At 35.1% G+C, this 20,628-nt stretch overlaps 1 protein-coding gene across 1 annotated transcript; it reads right to left on the bottom strand.

Moving 5' to 3' along the window:
* Positions 1 to 791: 791 nt before the first annotated feature.
* RNF212 (ring finger protein 212) lies at positions 792 to 20,238 on the bottom strand. The gene is made up of 11 exons (XM_009882563.1): positions 20,127 to 20,238; positions 18,485 to 18,546; positions 14,404 to 14,478; positions 11,501 to 11,557; positions 8,330 to 8,388; positions 6,111 to 6,175; positions 5,952 to 6,021; positions 5,099 to 5,144; positions 3,666 to 3,729; positions 1,795 to 1,867; positions 792 to 1,005 (listed from the first exon to the last, which is right to left on the bottom strand). The coding sequence occupies exons 1-11, from the start codon at positions 20,236 to 20,238 to the stop codon at positions 792 to 794; spliced, it is 897 nt and encodes a 298-aa protein (XP_009880865.1).
* Positions 20,239 to 20,628: the final 390 nt, after the last annotated feature.

Consider the following 20,628-nt stretch of genomic DNA (forward strand, 5'->3'; position numbering starts at 1 on the left):
TTTCTACTCCCAACCCTTTTAATATCGCTGCCTTTTTTCTATTACTTAACACATCTTCCTTCCTCTTCTCTGTCTCATCATCTGCTTATTCCCTATCAATTGTTCATTTTCAGAAAGAGTTCACCCAGTTGTTCATTTCCATTAATATTCCCCAGTTCCTAATAACCAGGTGACATACTTCACTTCTTACTCTCAGAATACTGCAGTTTCCTTTTATGTTTGTTTTTTCTCTGCTGGACATAGCGAGATGTCAACTGTCACCCACTTTCTACAACACACCATTCATTCTTTGCATTATAGACATTTTTTTTCCTTCTTTCCCATGTGTCATCTCAAATATTCTGCTTTATTAAAGGAATCCTGTTAACTATCTCAGTCTTGCTATGAATCCCATCGCATTCACTGCACTTCTTCCACTCCTGTTTTTCTTTTCTCTACTCCTTACTTGAGATTTGTTGCAAGATTATTTTTTGCCAAAGCATTATATGCTTTCCATTATTTAGAACTGGTATTTTTTTTCTAGAAAACAATTATGGACATTATCAGATTTAAATATTCTGAAGTGAAACAAGAATGCATTTTCACAGCAGATATTCTATTGCACGGAAGACTAGGGCAAAATACTGATCATAAACATCAACATTTTTCATATTTTGCTGATGCGCTACTTCCAATTTTGAAATACCTTCTTTGTGTTGCTTAATTTATTTCTTATTTACTGTTCTCCAGTAAAGAAGTAATAAGCATATGTTATGCTGAAAATTTTTCAGGAAGTGTTAAATGTTGTTATTTTATAAAATATACTTGCCTAAATGTTGCCTTTGCAGAAGTCCAGAGATGGTGATTGGTTGCCTTGTTACAGATGACTGTGGGGAAGGTGATGTAAATGGATACAACTGAGGGGTTCTGAAATCAGAAGTAGCCCATGACCCCCTTCTACTACTTTGTGATCCAGATGATGATGTAACTGAACATCCACTATGTGGTAGTCTTATAGGTGTGGATCTGTTAATAAAATTAATTCATAGTTATGATTTGAGGCTACTTTCATAGTACAAGAGATTTCAAACCCACTTAAATTCCTAGTGCTAATATTTTAATAGAAAATGCAATAAATTGTTGTGTTCTACATATTTCTTAGCAGATTTTTACTTCTTTAGGATTTTTACATATTTTAAAAAGCAGAAGGACAAAACAAGTGATATGAGAATCAGAGATGGAAAAAAATGAAATATTTTGTTATATATATTTTAATTTTGTGCTAGGAAGACATAATTGGCTTAATGATTACAGAGAACAAGGCTTTACTTTTTCTGGAAAAGTAAGTTTTTTCTTGATGTTAGTAATTCTCATGGTTTGAGAAATTTTCAATGTTTAAATGAAAAACCTGAAACACCTGCTACATGCTGCATGAAGATGATCAGGTTATTCAGAGAATAGCTCTTGTGTAGATATTGTGTTGTCATCTCTGATTTTTAGAAGAATTATAAATCAGACACATTGTTGCACTTTCTTACTATAAAATTACTACCCTTTGTATAGAAGTGACATGACTGTATATGTCCACAGCTACAGGAGCTCAGATTATCTCTGCACATTTTTGAAGAAAGTTATTTCAAAATAAAAATTTCCAACAATAACACACACATTCCTATAGGTGACAGCAAGCCTGCACAATAATATTTCTTCAGATATATAACATAACCTTTAAATGTACAGATTAATAAAGGCCAGACAATAGAAACTTCAGACTCTCATAAGAGACAGTAACGTCTTGAAAAGGTATTTAATTACCTTGCAGATCCTGCTCTACTATTTTGACTTGATGCTATTCCAGATGACTGAGAACTTCTGTAGGATACGCTACCTGTAAGAATAAAATATTTGAAAACAGAACATGAATTACGTATTTTACTTAAGAGATAACTTTGGAATCAAAGATTAGTACTTTAATTGCATTATGTGGGACAAATTCATGATTGGTTTGTTCAGGAATTAAAAATGGTGCACAATTACAATAGACAATGAAAGATAAGGAATTGGCTGACAAAACAAAGTCACCATGTCACCTGAAAAAGGATTAAAATAGCCCTTAAAATTAATAATGTGTTTTACAGTTTAGCAGACACAAGACATTTGCTGAGGCATAAGTTGTCTTCCAGTACCTCTTGCTGGAAGAAGACTCAGCAAAAATGAAAGTTGTCAAAAGTCCTCAGCAGTACTCCAATAAAGGGTAAAGGTGAAAAAATGTCTTTGTCTCAATAGATTAATCCTACATAGAGCTTAGCTCTTACAAAAACATCATATTACACCCTTCCTGCAAATCTTTTTCAGGTTAAACACATATGTTGGTTTCTTTCACCTTCTCTCATTTGTTAGACTATTATTAGACTATCAAGATAACTCTGCTGAGGTCCTCTAGTCCTTCAGCTATTCTTTTTTGCCTCATCCATCTCTGAGAAGGAAACTTTCTTTAGTGCATCATTAAATCATTGTGTCTACTTCCCCTTACTTTTGCAAGTATGCTTTGGTTCATTCAGCTTTGTCCACTGCCAGACTTCATGGGTTGATTCTGAAATGTTCTGAACGTGTAACTGTTATACATATAATTTTACCATCTAATTGAATATCTATTTATATTTAGTCACAATAAAAAAACAGTTAACGTCAACTCTTGCTATCATGTTATCCATAAATCTATAGGCAAGCATGCATTTAGGATCTGAACACATAAATCAGACATAACATAGAAGAAGCAACTTTTGCTCCTTTTTTACAATTGCATTACAATTGCATTTATCTTTGTTTTGAGATGTTTACACCATGTAAAAACACAAGAGAAGCTCCTTATGTGGCTGGAGATGGATTGTATTAACTGCTAAAGACAGCTGAAAGATTGCCTGGGCTGTTACAGAAACATGCTGGATGTAAAACGAAGAATGGGAGGGACATATGCACGGTAGACTTGCAGAGCATGAGGAATTCTGGGAACCTCCTCACGAATAAACAGTACTCAAGGAGACTGCACTAATTTCAGTAGTCTGTTATTCATGTCTTATTTATATCAGAGTGTTACCCAAACTCTGAAACAGTCCAGGAATGAAAGGAAGTACAGGCAGGTAAAATGTCTTATGCCTTATTAGAGTGATACGGTGAAAAAAAAAATCCCCTTTCTGAAGAAATCTTGATCTCAACTTAATTAGCTCGCTCTTGTTATGAAATACTTTTGTAACTTCCATTTAATTTCCCCCTTTTCCTAATGTGATATTTAACATGATATTATGAAAAATGTTAATCTCTGGTAACTATAAACAAATATAATTATGAAGGTTAATAGAGGGTAAACAATATATATTGCAAGTATGCCTGTTCTGTTCAACCATACACGTCATTACAGTATTTTCTTTGCAACTATTGACTATGATTGCTCAGCAAAAATCATTTTGGTTACAAGTATTTATTCACAGAACAGAGTACATCAGTACTAGGAAGACTTATTTCATTCTTCATTTATAACCATTTCTCATCTGCTGGATTGATGTCTATATGATAAGTTCCTTATACCTCAAAGTTGCTCAGTAAATCACTAATGTATGGATTTTAATTTATTTATCCTCTTAACGTAATACAAATGTTACCAAGTTACAAACTTTATTCTTACTCACCCATACGTCCATCTTGTGGTGGAGTTATTAATGACAGTCTTGTTGGACCGGTTGGTGTCTCAGGCTAAATGAATGGCAAGGTATTAATTACAGTGTAATAAGTATGTTAATTATTAAGGTATTTTAAGCAACAGTGTTACATTTTTGAGGTCTATAAAGCCTGCAGATTTCTAGTTCTCTCCACTGCCAGTTTTGTTCATAGCACTAAAATGCAAAAATTTAGAATTAAGTTACTATTTTTTAGAGATCTAAAGGGGGGAAAAGCACATGTATTTTAGTTTTATTCCAAGAAGTCCTCTCTGTCACTTTCAGATAATAAAAATATCGGACACACATCATTTTCTGCGCTGAAATTCCATGCTTAAGCTAGCATCTGTTCCTGGATGTTACCTCTCCTAATCAGAATACTAATACAGTGAAAAGCTCCTGCCCTTATTCTCATTTTAGAGATGTCACTCAAAGCTTGCAATTCCCTACTGAAATATCAGGTTCTAACACTGCTTTCAGACCATTGACTTCTACCCTAGCTTTTTCTTAACGTGAAGATATTATACACATGTTTATGTCCCTCAGCATAGATAGAAGCAAGATCACCCGGTCAAACAGCAAACAAAATTGTTTATGAAAGGTGAACAATAATGACTGGTTATATTTGTGGCTTAAAAAAAAAACTTTTATCCATCATAAATGAAATTTCAGGAATGTTTTGAAAATCGTTGTGGTATGAAGTCAAGAGAGTCAAGCGATTCACTTCTTTTAATTCTGCAATGACAAGATTTACATCCAGCCTGATCCCCCGAAATTCCCTTTATGGTCAAGGAAGAGAAACAGTAATGAGACCAGTAAGCGTCCTTTAGAATGAGGTGAATAGCACATACTAATACATAGGTTATACCTATGGATATAGGTCTGTCTATGAATATAACCAATCCATTGGTTATAAAGGAAACCCTAAGATGCTAACATAGATCTATGGGGCAGACATCTACATGAGGTCTGGTGAAGGTGGAAATCTTGCATATATTTCCATTCCTTAATATATTAGAACTTAAATTTAATTGTAACTCTCAGTTTCATGCATTAGCAACATTTATTTTTGAAAGAGTAACAGTATTTTTATAATATAAACACACTAGATTTCAAGAATATGCCATTTGATTTAACATCAGAAGTTTAAAAGCCTGTATACGGCATGAGGAGAGTATAATTACAGAAATCAATGTTGTGATTTATTTCCTTTTGGTTCCTTTTTAGGAAGCATCTGACTTCTACTAGGCATCAAACATAGCTGAAATAAGCATGTACATAAGAATTGTTTTGAACAGGGGGAGGATCCTATTTTTTGTGCTATTTACAGAGTAGGAGAAATCAAAAGCATACGTATGAATCTATACATATATGTACAAAGATAGATACAAAGAAAACCCACTCACCTTCCTCATTGGTGAAGGTACAGGATCAATCTCCATTGACTCCAGTCTTACAACAAAAATCAAAATAAGTATGACATTGTAATAAAAATAACACATTCACTATAATGACTAAAGTTACAATATATTCTCATGTTAAATTTGACCAATAATGGAAAAGCATAATACATCATGCATAACACATATGAGTATTTAGGACTTGTTCCAAAACCCACTAGCAGTAAGAAAAATCTATTAATTGATTCTGAGCTTTCATTTAATTTACAGAGAAAGTTATTTTATGATTAGCATCGTTACTCTTGTATTTACGTCAGAATACATATGCATATTTATATACTTGTTACTTATTTCCACAAGGGCATTCTGAAATTTTATTTTTTATTAAAAAAAAAAGTCCCAGTCACAGGTATAGAAAGCTTTTTGCTTGAGTAAGGTCTATGTTCAATTTATTTAAAATTTAATGAACCTTAGTGGAGTTCATCCCATCTAACATTAGACAACTGCGATGTACATATATATATGTACATACATGTGTGTGTTACAGTCAATGGAAAGAGTTCCTCACTAATTAATCAATCGCTCTATCCAGAAAGAGTATCTTTAGAATAAGGTGCACCATGCCTATAGAACTTTTTCCAGTGATTACAAGGACAGTCTATACAAGTAGTTATTATGTACACTTGGACAGATAAGATTCTCCCCAGTTCTTTCATACTTACACAGTCTGCAGAAACAAAACACAAAATCAGAAAATATGCTTATTTTAAACTCACTACAAAAAATGGCTTTGTGTATAAACTATCAGTATGTTGTCACTATTAAGATTTTCGTTGAAAATTATCAGATTTGTACCTACATTTCAGAAGTGGAAGGATGACCAGGATGAAGAGAGCATGAAGAATAACCATTCTGTTTTCTTGAAGGAACTAAAGTCATTAATAAATTTAGTATTAGAACACAGCTATATCCAGTGATATGTATTCCATAGTTAGTACCTTAAACCAACAATTCTTACTGGAAAGTGGATTTCTACTTGTACTGGAAAACGGTAGTTGTGTAGTTTGTTCAGGAGGTCTCATACTAGAGGGGAAACAGAAGAAACAACAGATATAAATTTAAAGTGGGTTTGGTTTGTTCATTTGTCTAGCTGGTCAACAAAGCATAACATCAAAGCATTTTATCCATCAATAGCTGGTTTTAACATGATACTATTTGCCATGAAGCAAAATAACAATCTATTTGATAAGCTATTAACTTCTTTATATCATAATGTCTGTATCAGTCATTACATGCCCAACAATATAAATTTAGGGTAACATTATAGCAAGTACTTTATGGAACAACAGATGTTAAAATACAACTATAAACTATAGAGCCAAAAATCTTCATTTTGATGTATACATTTCCCAAACTTTAAAAAATCTAGTTGTCAAAAGAAATAGTGGCATGTTTATACCATTCACCAACAGCTACTAAACGGACACCTTTGCCAATGTCCATAAATAGGAGGAATATGTCTACTGGGCATGCAAGGAGGAGCCCTAGGTCACACTCTCTTGGTAGAACTCTGAAAAATCTGAAATTCAGTAAGAACTCTGTATTTCATATAACCAAGATGTTATTTTTTTGAGATGCAGGCAAGGAAAAGGAGGTAGTAGATAAAAATATATAAACTATGATAATCCACAACATACCTAGTTTCCTACATACTGTTTTTCTTTCAGTTATATTACACCAAGAACCATAAGAGAGCACAATACAGTATTATGTACATGTCAGAGTCAAAAGAAAGTCTATATTGAAAACACATAGAAAAGGAACAAAGATCAACAATGTTTTGCAATGAAATTGCTGGGTTCGTGAACGATCTCATTAAGGAGATTTCAGCATTCTTGATCATGGGTATTCGTAAAGTGGCATTCATGGGGGGCTTCTCTAAAGAAGATGGATCTATAGGGAGTAGTACATTGTAACTATATGCTAAATACTCTTAATACCCATATTCACTAAAAGGGAAGAGCAGACCAAGCCTGTTAGGTTTTTTTTCCCATTAGTTTTTGAAAACTTAGAAAATGGGAAGGATAAAATAGAACAAAGGTTACATGGAAAAATGTAATAATTTCACCATGGGTGGATCACAGTAGATCAATCTGGTATCTTTTTTGATTTGTTTTATGTTCTGGTAAGCAGATTTTTTTAAACAGTAGCAAGATAATACAGTTTTCTGTGTTAATTCAATTTGAACATTAGGCTGCTGTGTAGGCCACATGGACTTTAAAGTAGAGATAAGAGCAATTAATTCAGATAAGTATATCATAAATAACATTAAAAGGAAAACAACAACAAAGAGGCATGAACAGAGTGCAGAAATGTTATTAGTGATGTCCCCTTCAGTTTAGTCTTGCAAGTGATCCTGTTTAAGATATTGTCCAATGACTCAAGGATACCTGCAGTTTGTGAAATCTGAAGACAGAAAGTTCTGAAGATAGAAAGTTACATCCGTATTGAGGAGAACTACATAATGATTTAAAAAATGTGATCTTTTCAAAGAAACAATTGAAATAAAATTTAATTAAATGAAAAGCAATAGCACAAAGTGCACTTAGGGATCAATAAGATCTTTGGCTTTAAGTTGGAAATAAAGAAGATTAAAAGATTAAGATGTATCAGTCAATATACAGAGGGATAACGATGAGCTACTTCTTGCCTATCTCTTTGATACATTTGTGAAAAAAAGACTCATTTGAGTCAAGAAGTTGATTTTTACTAGAAACAGAGAAGATGAGAATCATTTTACAAAACTCTGGTAATTTTGCAAATGGGCTAGATACTAGGAAAGATATCGTAGTAATTTGCAGGCTGATGCTGGAAAGCCCATTGAAAAAAACATGTTCATGTAAATGCAAATAAGAAAAATTTAAAATGAAACCTATATGATGTTTAATTCATAGCAAAAATAGACTGCTAAAAGTTCATCTTCAGAGTAACTACTGACTTGAATTTAAAAATAAAAAGGATTCCTTCCTGACAGGCTTTATTAACGTGAAGAAAATGGACCTGATGACAGAAAACACTGTTTACTATTTTCTTAAAAATATGCTGCTTCTATTTATTCAACACAATATATGAGAAAGGCAAACAAAGCACAATTTTTTATTGTTTTATCAATTGAACTTACTGTTGTCTGATTACAAAGACTTTCTCATTTACTTTTGCTGCAATTAAAACTCTTACCATTGTATCTGATGCATTTGTTGTGTTACTTTCTTGAGAGATTCTTCCAACTTTACTGTCTGTGAGATAATCAAAGATTTAAACAAAATCTACTTGTGTGATATACAACTTCATTTTCATATAACTAGTATTCTAAAGTTTTGAAAGGCTGTTTTCTATTGGTTATAATCTTAGGTATCATTGCTATTGCAGATTTACTGGGGCAAGACTATAGCTGTTATATTGATCCATTAAACAGTCAGTCTGAAAAAGTTATGCTTCTTTTTGGCAGTTACAGGCTTACTTTGATTGCCTTTTGTTACGAAGTGTGCCGGTAATATTGGATAAATGAATGCTAAGAAAAGTACTTAAAAATAGTTTACTTTTCTTTTTCTTCCTCTTTTCCATATCTAATATGAAAGTTATGGTGCATTTAATATTGAATTATCTGGAAAAGATAACAATAACTGTACAAAATACCAAATACCGTGTTCCTATAGTTGTCATTTTCAATTCAAAATTTATTGAGGTCTGTCCGGTATCTATTTGTAATAAGTTTATGTGAAAAGTATGTCCTATTATGTTATAGACACAATCAAAACCACTTCCATTAAAGAATGTTATGAGCTTGAAAAACTGAAGAATATTCAGGTCAAGAACATTAGGTCAGCTCCCTAGTGCGTGTATTTTTTACAGTCTTTCATTACATGATAATACATTATATTTTATGGAGGACTTAAAAATTTACTCAATAGCCTGAATACTGTGTCTATATTTTATCCTTAATTTCCATTGTGTGACCTGAGTCCTTCACTACTTCATACTATTCATATTTTGATTTGAAGACAAATTATGAATTTTCTTGTTAACCTTTGATGCTTCTCCTCACAATATTATTTGAATTCTTTAATAACATTACCTAATACACTTTTATCATATCATATTGTTTGTGGGAGATACTATGCTCTTTTTGCAGATGTGAAACTCTGCAAAACAGATTAAAGACAAAATCTAATTTACATAAGATCTGATTTTTTGTATTCTTCTTTTATCTTTTTCCTAATGACAGCTAGGTTTGATTAAGAAAGTAACCAGTACAGGTGTCAGGAACAATGTACTTTACCCTGTCACTCTGTACGACTGGATCATTTTAAGGCCAAAATGCCTTAAAGAAGGTAAATAACTGCTTGGTTTTCAATATCTTTGGGTTCTAAAACAACACGGGGTCTAGACATGCCAGGAATATAGACACCAAGTCTATATTCACACAACACACCATCATCTCCAGTATCTGTACAACTCACAGAAACAGCAACAAAGAAGCTTCTATCAAGGTCACGTGAGCCATTGGTTGATGGGGACAAGGATGACATACTAGAAATAAGGAAGGGAACCACAAACAAGATAGCCAAACATGAGGTTGTGAATTTCCTTATGCAGTACTCCACCTTTCCCAAAGGCCAAGCCCTGCAGAGTAGAGGGTGGCAGGAAGAAACACTTGTGTCAAAGAGTAGATTTGTGCTTCCTCACCTCCCCGGGGGTCATTGCCATTTGCCAAAGTGTTTATACTGGAAATCATTCTTGCTCCATCCTTTCCCCACTCACCTTCATCTCAAAGCCAGTGGCAGGAAGACTCAGACCGAGATTACAACCCTGAGCGTGAGCATCTACTCCCACACTCTCATCCTGTGTGCCACTGCCAGCTGTGATCTAGCCTTCCCTAGCTCCTTCAGATTCCCTCCCAGTAGCCCTGAAAGAGTGCGCATTGCTAACTGAAACTCACAAGAAGGAGATGGGTATATCATTACACAGGCAAACTCTTCTCTTCCTTGCTCAGCTCAGCCTTGCTTCAAACCATTTCTCCACCAAAACAGCCTCACCAGTGCTAGCCATAGCTGCACGTAGGGTGTTCAAGACAACCAGCCTCTTCCAACCCTGACCCAATGCAAGCAGTTTTAAAATACTAACAAATAAACAGAATGGACAAAACAATGAGAAAAACACCCAAAACAGTGTGCCATTGAAATAGCAACAAACTAAATCTTCAGCTATTTCTATACAGTCACCTAAACACCTTACTTAGGTCAAGCAGCATCCCTGAGTACTTTATAACCACTGTTAAGCAAATATCTCAACAGTAAATGACTTAGAAGCTTGTCATCAAAAAGTATCAAAAGTCTGCACAGATTCTTTGGCGATAACATTTCTACTTATACAAAATTCTACTGAGAGCTTTATTTCAGTTTGCCTAGAGTTTTCAATTTTACCATCCAGAGTCAGTACAATAGATTAGAAGGGGGCATAAAACCAGGATTCCTCCATGGTCTGGCTTTGAACGCAGAAGGACAGGACCTTGAAAGAACTACCCACTCCACAATACACTAGGACTGATCCCAAAATGCAGTAAGGGAAAACAGGGGAGAATGGGCCCCAAGGCATTTAAGTTTCCAAGCTGTTTTACCCATGAGAACCATATCAGATGCTCTCCTCACACACAAAATGGCCAACTGGCCAGCTATATGAGTTTGCCCCGTCCTTTCATACATAGAGCACCAACCAATGGGGTGATTCACCAAGTATTGCCAAGTAGCTTTAAGGAATATACTTGGCCATGTCCTTAGAAATGAATGAAAAAGCCAACTATTTTGTCAAATATTTAGAATTAGCTGGGAGATGAAAAATGTATTTTCTTTCCAACCTACAGATGAAGAGGCATAGTCACAAATTCAGTACCTGTTCTCTACAGAATGATTAATTATATTCCTCTTCCCATTGAGCTATCGCTAATTCAGGGTACTAGCCCTTAGTCTTGTTCTCCATTGCTCTGGCTTCTCATTTAGTTTGTCAGCTCTAGTCTTCTTTTGCTGTAGACTTATCATCTGAGTACCAGTCTCTCCCCACCTGTTCCACTTTCTCCTCCATATAGTGAATTGGTTTCTCCTCTCCCTGTCCTTTGACTCTCCATTTAATCTTGGTCACCCCACAACTAAAATCTGTTTTATTAGATAATAGTAACCATAATTAATAAAGTCCTCACAGATTTTAAACAATTAAAAACTAGTATTTATAATGACAGAAATGACGCAATCCTGATAAATTATTCTAAGTATTCTAGTAAAAGGTGAGCATATTTTCTAAAAACAAACAAAGTAACAAGGCAAACATAAGCAACAACACGAAAATCATAGTTACCTTTTGTCTGTGGTATGCTAGTAAATGTTTACGATGTTTTTCTTGAAATTCTGAAACCTAAAAATAAATACAGTTATATTAAACTTCATCTAACTATATTTATGCAACCTCAGCAAAAAAGCGGAGATCTGCTTCAGAGTATTCACATTTTTCTATATTTTAATATGTATTTTACATATCTTCTTTAAATCCTCTCTAACAAATCATTCTAAGTTATTATCACTGATAGAGAAAGTCTTATAACGTTCATTTAATCTAGTATGACCTACCCTAAAGCTGGTAGATTTATTTCACTGAATTTATATTTTAACACTATGGTCAATAACAAGGTAAAGACACTGGAAAGCCAGTTTAGCTGCGGTGTTTCTTATTCATTAGTGCTAAGCAAACACATAAAATTAATGGCAACATAAAAAGTAATGTGTCCTACTGGCAATTATAACGTGCCTTGTAAAAATATCCTGTTAATTAAAAAATAATTGTAAGACACACTGTCTGGTGGTGTGTAAGCACTTCTTTTGTCCAAATGAGGATCATAAACCATGACAGGTTAAAAGTAAAAACATACAAGGTAGGCAAGACAAGAGCTTGAGGAACAAATTACAATAGGCAATAACTTACTAATAAATTTTTCTTCTTACATGTAAGAACACTTCCAGAAAACGTGTAGGCATAGAGACAAACAAGGAGAAACACTCAGAGTTGATAAATCCATACTGGAGTATCTAATTGAAATGGTTACTTTTTATTCACTGTAGAACAGCCTGGGAGGTTCCCATTGCGTACAGGTCAAAGGATCAGAAGTGTCTTCAGAAGAACTGACGGAAGACACAGCCACTCAGAAAGTAATGGCTCTGAGCTGCCTCCCACCACTCAGAAATAAGGTCTTGGGTCTATAAAGGAGAAATATGTGAAAATGTCCCTTCGGTGCTCAGTACCAGTCAAAAAAAGTAAATCAGATCTTAGAAGTGGTTAAAAAAGGAATGGAATAGGCAACATCATAACTCCAATTTAAAAATGTACGTTAGTATATCCTGAGTCTGCTTAACATCTCAGAAAGGATACAGTAGATCTGGAAATAGTTCTGATTTATCAGAGGTATGTAAGAGCTTCAGTAAAAGGATGACCACATAAAGTATGAGTCTTCATGGACAGTTGAAGAAGGAACATGTTAGCAGTCTAAAACTAACGATTAGCACAGATGGAGTGCATGGGAAACATTACTTTTTCCTCTAGAATGGGATTCAAGAGTATCAAATGAACCTAGCAGGTAGCAGGCTAAAACCCGAAAAAGGAAATCATGATCCCACAGTGTATAACCTGTGGACCTCCTTACCATAGGATGTGATAGATGCTAAATATTCAGAAAACAACTTGACAATTACATGGGACAAAATATCCACCAAAAGCTCTCAAATGCAAAGGCACTAACCCCACCTTGAGAAATCCCTGTGCCACAAACTGTTGAAAGCTAGGAGGCTGTTCTGAAGATGTATGACTACAGGCCAGCCTTGCTCTGAAATGCTTTCCTAAGCACCCACTGTTGTGACAGGATATTAGATTAGATAAACCTTTGTTAGAGCACAAGCTGCTCTTATGTTTTTTGTTGCCGGTAGAAGTTCTGAACATACATACCTTAATGCCTTAATTACAATTCAGTGTGTTTCCCATGGGTTATGTCAGGCTACAGAAAACCCACTTTAGTGTTTTGAGATCGTGTCCTCTTTTTCCTTTCTTTGAGAACAGAAGTTTGTATTCATGTGTGATTGGTGGTATAGCTGTCTGGATTTGTTCAGTTTACAGAATAACTGCTGATCATCATACATGCTGTTAAAAAGCATTTATAGAAGAGGAAGGCTTCTTGTTTACCTTGTGTCACCTATGCATCTCAGGAGGGGGAGTGCTGAGGAAAGAGACCACTCTCAGCTCTGGAAAAGTTTGTGAAGCATAGAGTAGAGCAAAGGTGAATCCATAATCACCATTGAAGAAAACAGGTGATGTTCCCTGTGATACTTTTCTGCTGGATCAGCAAGTTTACCCCAAGATCAAACAAGTACCAGCCCAAGGGAGATGAGAATAAACAATGAAGCTTGCAGGTGGGTTCAGGGAGAATGTACTACTACAGTTCAACCTAGGGTGGTTGAAACTGCTACTGAAATGCTCAGTAAGAGGGACAAGGATAAGGACAAGACTCAAAGCCAGGCTGAAGACATGCAGAAAACAGGGAGGAAATGGGTATTTCTATGTATTCATTTAACCCAGACAGCTACTAAAGTTCTGTACTGGAAACTAAGCCTGAAGGAACGCGTCCTGCCTGGAGTTTACTGAAGGCAGGGAGGAAATTTACCTTGAAATATTTTATTGCATCTCTCTGAAAAAAAATAGACTTGTTTTGGGATGGGTTTTTTTTGCTTTTTAGGAATTAGATTGTTCTTATTTTTAATAAAGCCTAGCCTTTGAGATCAGTGATCTTTGTTAACTTGCTCACTTTGATTTAAAAAAAAAAAAGAGAGCGAGAGAACGCACGGATTCAGGTCAGGGCTTTAGCCAGCTCAGGTTTTCACTATGTAACTTTTTATTGCTATCATTAGGGCACACTGTCTGGGCAGCTTTAAGGTTCTGGCAGATCTAATTTCTCATTGTATGGAATTGAAAGTGATTTTACCTCATTAAAATAACCAGACTAGTGGTCCTCAGAGACAGTTTGAAAACATAAGCAGTAACTGTGAGGAATAATTTATGCTTTCTTAAGAACTTTGAAACTGTGGAATTAAGGAAGTAAATGCATTAACGGGCATACCTTCATTTTCAAGCATTCACTCATATATTTTTGCAGTTTATATAAAAATCAGTAGAAGCTGCTGATTATTTCATAGAGTTAAAAAGTTATAAGGCAGATTCACCTGTGTTATCTCTTTTGAATATTTCTTGCATAACGTATCTATTCCCATGAACAGTGATTGAATATCAGGATTTGTCTACCAAGAAAAGAAAGTATACCAATGTTAGCATTTTTATTTGCAAGCTATATTGAATAAAGCATTTTGTGAAGTGTTTCTTAAATTGACTGATGTATATAAATAAAAAATGGACAGATCAAGAGTAGGGTGATACAGAAATGGAAAACAAGCCCAGTTTTATTTAATGGCCTTATTAACCATATGAAAGGCTTTGTGCTTTTCTTTAAATACATTACACACATATATACTTATTGTAACTAAGACAATAATGATTTCCAGAGGACATTCAAGGAAGATGTTGTGGTCCCCTGGAAGAGGACCTTCAGGCCAACAGCCAGGTTTCTAGCAATCCCTTTCTGTGCTTTTTGGTTCTCACCATCCCCAGCCACATGGATGTATCTCATAAACAGTTTCAAAGTCCTTTTCAGAATGGTTCCAATGCTGACTGGGATCCCTTTATCTCTCCTGTCTGTTGGGCAGCAGAATATTATCCTAGCATAAGAGAAAAAGCCCTAAAATGATAGTTGAATTTTTCAAGTATTTTATGACTGAGATTTTTAATCAGAGATCATGATGTGGCCTCAAAAATGGCCATCTGTGTTTTTAGAAATTGCTGAGTAAATGGGCTGTACCTAAGCTATGATTTTAATTCAGGAATATGTTTATCTTTTATAGTGAGAAAGAAATGCTACAAAATATAAAATGAATTTCAGAATGACAGTAACATTTGGACATCTATCCAAATCTACAAAACAATGTAGACAAATCAGTTAAGTGTTACTTTAATTCAGAATACATGTATTCCTAATTTATTCATAAGAAAAACAAATAAAATACAACCCTAAATTAGTTACTCTAGTTATAGTACTAAGTTAAAATAGTTACATTACTAAGAACTAACAGTGATCACATTTCAATAAAAAAACCCCACATCGATTTATAAACCGGAAGGTTCTCTTTCATGTATTGTTATAGTGTAATAGAAGGTAGGTTTATGACTACCCAAAAGTTCAACAAAAAAAACCCAAAACCAATCCAAAGATATTTAGATTATTAAAGAAGATTGTCCCAGAAAAAATGCATCCTTCATGTAAGGAACCAACTTCCAAAATTCAATCAGAAATAACTGAAACTGTTGCAGCAAAATGTAAATTAATCCCAGAAGTAGTAAAGAACCTCAAAAAAAGTTTAAAAATTTGAAAAGTTAAAGAAAGGTGAATTATTGAAAGAAATAAGGAGTCAACCACCTGTGAATGAAGCAACAGTTTTCTAGGCTACTAAGAAAATAGAAAGATAAGTGCTATCACTTAAATTAAAAATAGTGCATTGAAATCAAAAAGAACTAGGCTTTGCTCCATTTGGAAATGCACAAACACAGAGAGAGACAATATTTTTACCCACTCCAAAAATTGTGTAACACTAGAGTAAAGTCAAATATCCAAGACTAAATAACAGCTGCGTTTGCCAAACATGTTTTCAACATGTGCTTATATTATATATTTTTAGTAATAAGAGGGAATTGAGTCGTGTATGTATGAAAAATAATTACGTGAGGAGCTAATTAATAACCTGGATTTGCAACAGGTTTATATCTTCTGTTCTCCATATTCTGACATCAGCTACTTTGATATCCTGTATAGCAATTCATCTCAGCAATGATGGCATGCACTGTTTGGTTAGCGTAGAGCCATGCATGTGGCTGGCAAATGCACTTCTGGTTATTGATGAGCTGTACTTGCACATCTCTCGCCAGGGGAACTGAACTGCTTTTCCTTGCTTTCCCCAGCTACTAATTTTTATAGAACTCACAGGAGAAAATTAATTGCATTTGAAACTTCCTCTGCTCTTTTGAATTTGATTGACATTGGCCAAAGAATTCAAAAATTCCCACAGGGTGAATTGGCAGACTGAGAAAGAGAAAAGCAGATAGACAGCACAGTCTAATCTACCCGCAGTATTTAAGTAAATAAAATACAAACAAGACAATCAAATTTCATCTAGAAAAGTTAATCTATTCACAAAAATATATTTGGCATCTGTAAAATGTATTAATTGGAGACAAGCTCTAGAAACCTATTTAGGGTCCTAACAAAGGTTTAAGAATCTATCAGATCTGAGAAAAATAAAAACCAATCAGCTTTGTTGCTAATTTTAAAACTTTAAAATAATGGTTTTTAGAACACCGTTTATATTTTTTCTGTTGCATGGAGGAGTAGCAGATCTTAATATGACATTCTGAAATAATGAACAGCAAGATTCTGATTTATCATAACACTTAACCATCCTCTGGGAAAAAGCAAGTGGGGATCGTGAGACATAGAAGGAAGATACAAAGGTGACAAGCATGCATTAATGTAAAGATGAGAATATTTAATGTGTAGATGTTGATTGCCCCAATATACAATTTAATGAGTAGTTTTAACACATTTCTAGGACCTCCTACTCATTGGGAATTCTTCCATAGCAGCAAGCTTATAAAGGTTACCAGGTATATTTCTACTCAGGTTCCTGAATTATAGAGCCATGACTTTTTTATATGCATCTTTAATTATCATTCCAATCATTTTATCTGTTCTTAATCAAGGCTAAGCAATCAACATTAACGTCTTGTTTAAAGAATATGGTAATTTGTTTCCCTCCAGTCCTCCAGAGCAGTGGCAGGTTCTAATGAAACATCTAATATTTTTGTTAGTATCTCAGTCATTGCATTTTTAAATTCCTTCAGTATTTTCGAAGCAAATTATCAATTCTGTTGAAATGCTGCAATGTAAGACTGAATTAACTTCAAAATTGGCTTTGTTTTGAGCAAGCTGTTGGACAAGTTGACGTCCAGAGGTCCCTGACAACCTAAATAATTCTGTGACTGAAATTAATAACAAAACTTGCAACCAGGGTAGGCTTATACTGAAAGCTTATTAAAATACCTCCTTTAGAAGTTTTATGAGGAGCTTTTGGTTCTTTTGTTTAATTAATGTATGCATTGTTCCTTTGTATTGCGTTTGCATTCTGTTGGTTTTTGTAATTTTTTATTTTTGGTAGCATTATCTTCTTCACACTGTTTCAATTCTGCAAGATTCTGTGCTTACAAATATGAAATACAGTGTAACAGTTTTTTACTTTTTCATATATATTATGTAGAGGTAGAGATTTCCGTATTTAGAGATACATCAGCTCAGTTTTAAACATATCTAGAGAAATCATGCCCTCCTTCAAGGTCACCACTTCAGAATTAGTCCCAAATTGTCCTCTATTTCATATACATGTTTGCCTTATAGCCTTGTAGGACTTTATGTGTTAGCTGTATTGAATGCTCTTAGTATTTTTCTTCTATCATTGTAAGGCAGGCTTATCTTGTAGGCAGGTGTCAGTCTAGGAAAACATAAATGTTTTCGCAACACATTTATAAATTCAGCTAAGGAGAAGATGGTACCTTGGAGAAATGGGAAAATTAAATCATTCTAATGATTTCTCAAGAAGGATAATTAAAAGCTATTCATTCTCTAGTGAATAACAAGAATTCCCAATAATATTTCAGATCCTCTCTTAAACACATGGCCATGAGGAAAATAGTTAAGCTTAAGACAAAATGAGGAAATGAACCCAGTACTCTTGAAAACATTGATGCGCTGCCATACAGACTTTTGATTCAGTCCATTGCATGAAATAATTCATTACAGTCCACTTTATCTGACTTACAAATGCCAAAGTCAATACATTTTTTTCCACATTTTGAAAGTAGTCACTAATGTTACACAGTAGCCAGTCGTGTTTCTTGAAAAGGTTGGAGTGATTTACAGTCCAGCAGAATCTGAAAACCTAAAGAATCTTTGTAGGCTTTTATTTGAAGAAATACATGATACTAAAACCTGCATAGTGCATAAGTATCTAAGTCTATCAACCTATCATCAGTAAATATTCATGTGACAGTTGGCAAACAAAAGGGAAGTATTTTGAAATGTAAATAATTTAGCTGTTAAGCAAACTAGAGATTAATGTAATACAGCAATACTAAAGCTTCATTTACCTGTTTTGAAAGGAATAATGTACGACAAGGAGTTCTACAGATCAAACATTCATCTTTTTTGCCTGTAAGGTAAAGACACATTTAAAATATACATCAAACTCAATAGATATTGAATACATTTTTAATAGAATTTGATGCCTACACCTTTGTTTGGAGCTTGTGGAAGGAATCTGAAGGTTAGACAAGAAATGCAAGCAAACATGAATAAATAATTTGATTCTATAACCATTACACATAGTTGCACAGGGAAAATGCGCGTGAATGTCATCAGGTCTAACTCCTGCAAATAAGCATTCATGTAAATGATTTTCTGAATGTCATTAGTGTCACTGAATGCAGGTGACTTTTAGTTCCTTTAATTTAAACAGGACTACTTGCCTGGTTTAATTAAATGTATGCTTAAGTGCACTAATGAATTAGAGTCAAGCACATTTTAGATTGGGGCCCAGTCTGGCTCTCCTGATAAAATATATGAAAACTTAACTTCAAAAAATTAATTATTTTACCTTGTGAATTTTTCCAGTGAAAAATTCATCACATAACTTTTTAAAACTTTATCATTTTTTAAAATGTCTCTTTGATTATTTCCAAACATATTAGCAGATATTTCTAGTAAATTACTACAATACTTATAACTGATAATTTGACCAGCTTCTTCCTTTCTAAGCATTCTAAAGATAAATACTTATAAATATCTTTGAAGAGTAAATACATTTTAAACTGGATATTATTATTATTGAATTCACTGGAAAAAAAAAAAGTATCATTTTTTTTTCTGCCAAACTATATTAAGAGCAGAAAGGAAAGCTGTTTTTCACATTCTAGGAGACTGCAAGTTGAGGTACTTAGAGGCTGCATTTTATGATCCTCTTTCCTCAACAGCAACCCTGTGAAAACTTTCAGTCAAAACTTTTTAATTCTGAAATACAGATTGATCATTTATTCTGTGTGCCCTTACAAAACCCAGGTCATTAGCATGACCGCAAAGGGAAACATTGATATTTGCTACTTTTTTCTTTTGAAAAGCAACTTCCTTATTGTGCTATCCTTTCCACAGATCTTCATCTAAGCACAAGTTCCAGAATATGAATCAGGAATTGCATACAACATACAAGAGCTTCAAAACATCACCTTCAATCCTCCTAACGCTGCTGAAAATGTTCTAGTGTTTCAGTGACAATACTGAGATTTAAAATGTCTTAAGACTATTAGCAAAACCCGCCCTAAACAATTCCTATGTTTTGCAAATTGACCTTTCACTAAATATGCCCTTTCCAAAATTAGACAGAACAGAACGCCATCTTATTTTTTTTACAGTGCAATCATGGAGCATAAGCATCCAGACTCAACTTCCGTTAAAGCCTCCAGTTTTCTGAATCCAAGGCTTGTTGTCAAAGCCACACTGCTCCAGCTGGATTCATCTGGAGGCAGACACAGGCGGTTTTACTATGTAAAGAAAATCAATAGCAAGAATTGAAAAGGTTTATCAATAACATCAGGCTGACTAAAAGAAATGCTCAGGCTTTTCTTTTTTCCACAGTGAGTCAGAAATGCTAACAGTTGAAGCAAATGTGTGGACACTGGCACTGCCTGTCTCGCTGAAGCAGAGGCCCCAGCTGCCAGTGCCTGTCACAGCCATTACCTTTCTGGAGGCAGATCTCACAGACAACGTGGCCACAGCTTGTGAGGCTGAACCGTGGGGTGGGCTTGCGGGGCTCACAGAAGCAGACGTTGCAAAAGACCGGGACAGCCATGGGGTGGAGGGGCAGGAGGGCCTGGCAGGGAGCAAGTGGCTGAGGCAGGTACTGACCCTCCTTGCCATCCCCAGGCTGAGGCCTACTGGCCTCCCTCCGCCATGTTCCTCGGCTCTGAGGCAGCACCGGGCCCTGAGGTGAGGGGTCGCTGCCCCCCTCGCCCACCCGGGGGGCCTGAGGGCAGCAGAGTTTGACCCTCACACCCCCAAAAAAGGGTTTTTTTTCTGACCTCTCACTACCAAACCAGAGCAGGCACCCATGCAGGGGATCTCTGAGAGAGTTTCCTCCTGCCTTCCCCACACGTGGGCAACTGAACTGGACCAACCACCAGGGCGCCGGGTCGGTGCTTCACCACGAGCCCCCTCCCCCTCACAGAGGTGGCCATGGAGC

The sequence above is a fragment of the Charadrius vociferus genome, unplaced genomic scaffold, assembly GCF_000708025.1.
Source record: "Charadrius vociferus isolate BGI_N301 unplaced genomic scaffold, ASM70802v2 scaffold213, whole genome shotgun sequence".
NCBI classification, from domain to species: Eukaryota; Metazoa; Chordata; class Aves; order Charadriiformes; family Charadriidae; genus Charadrius; species Charadrius vociferus.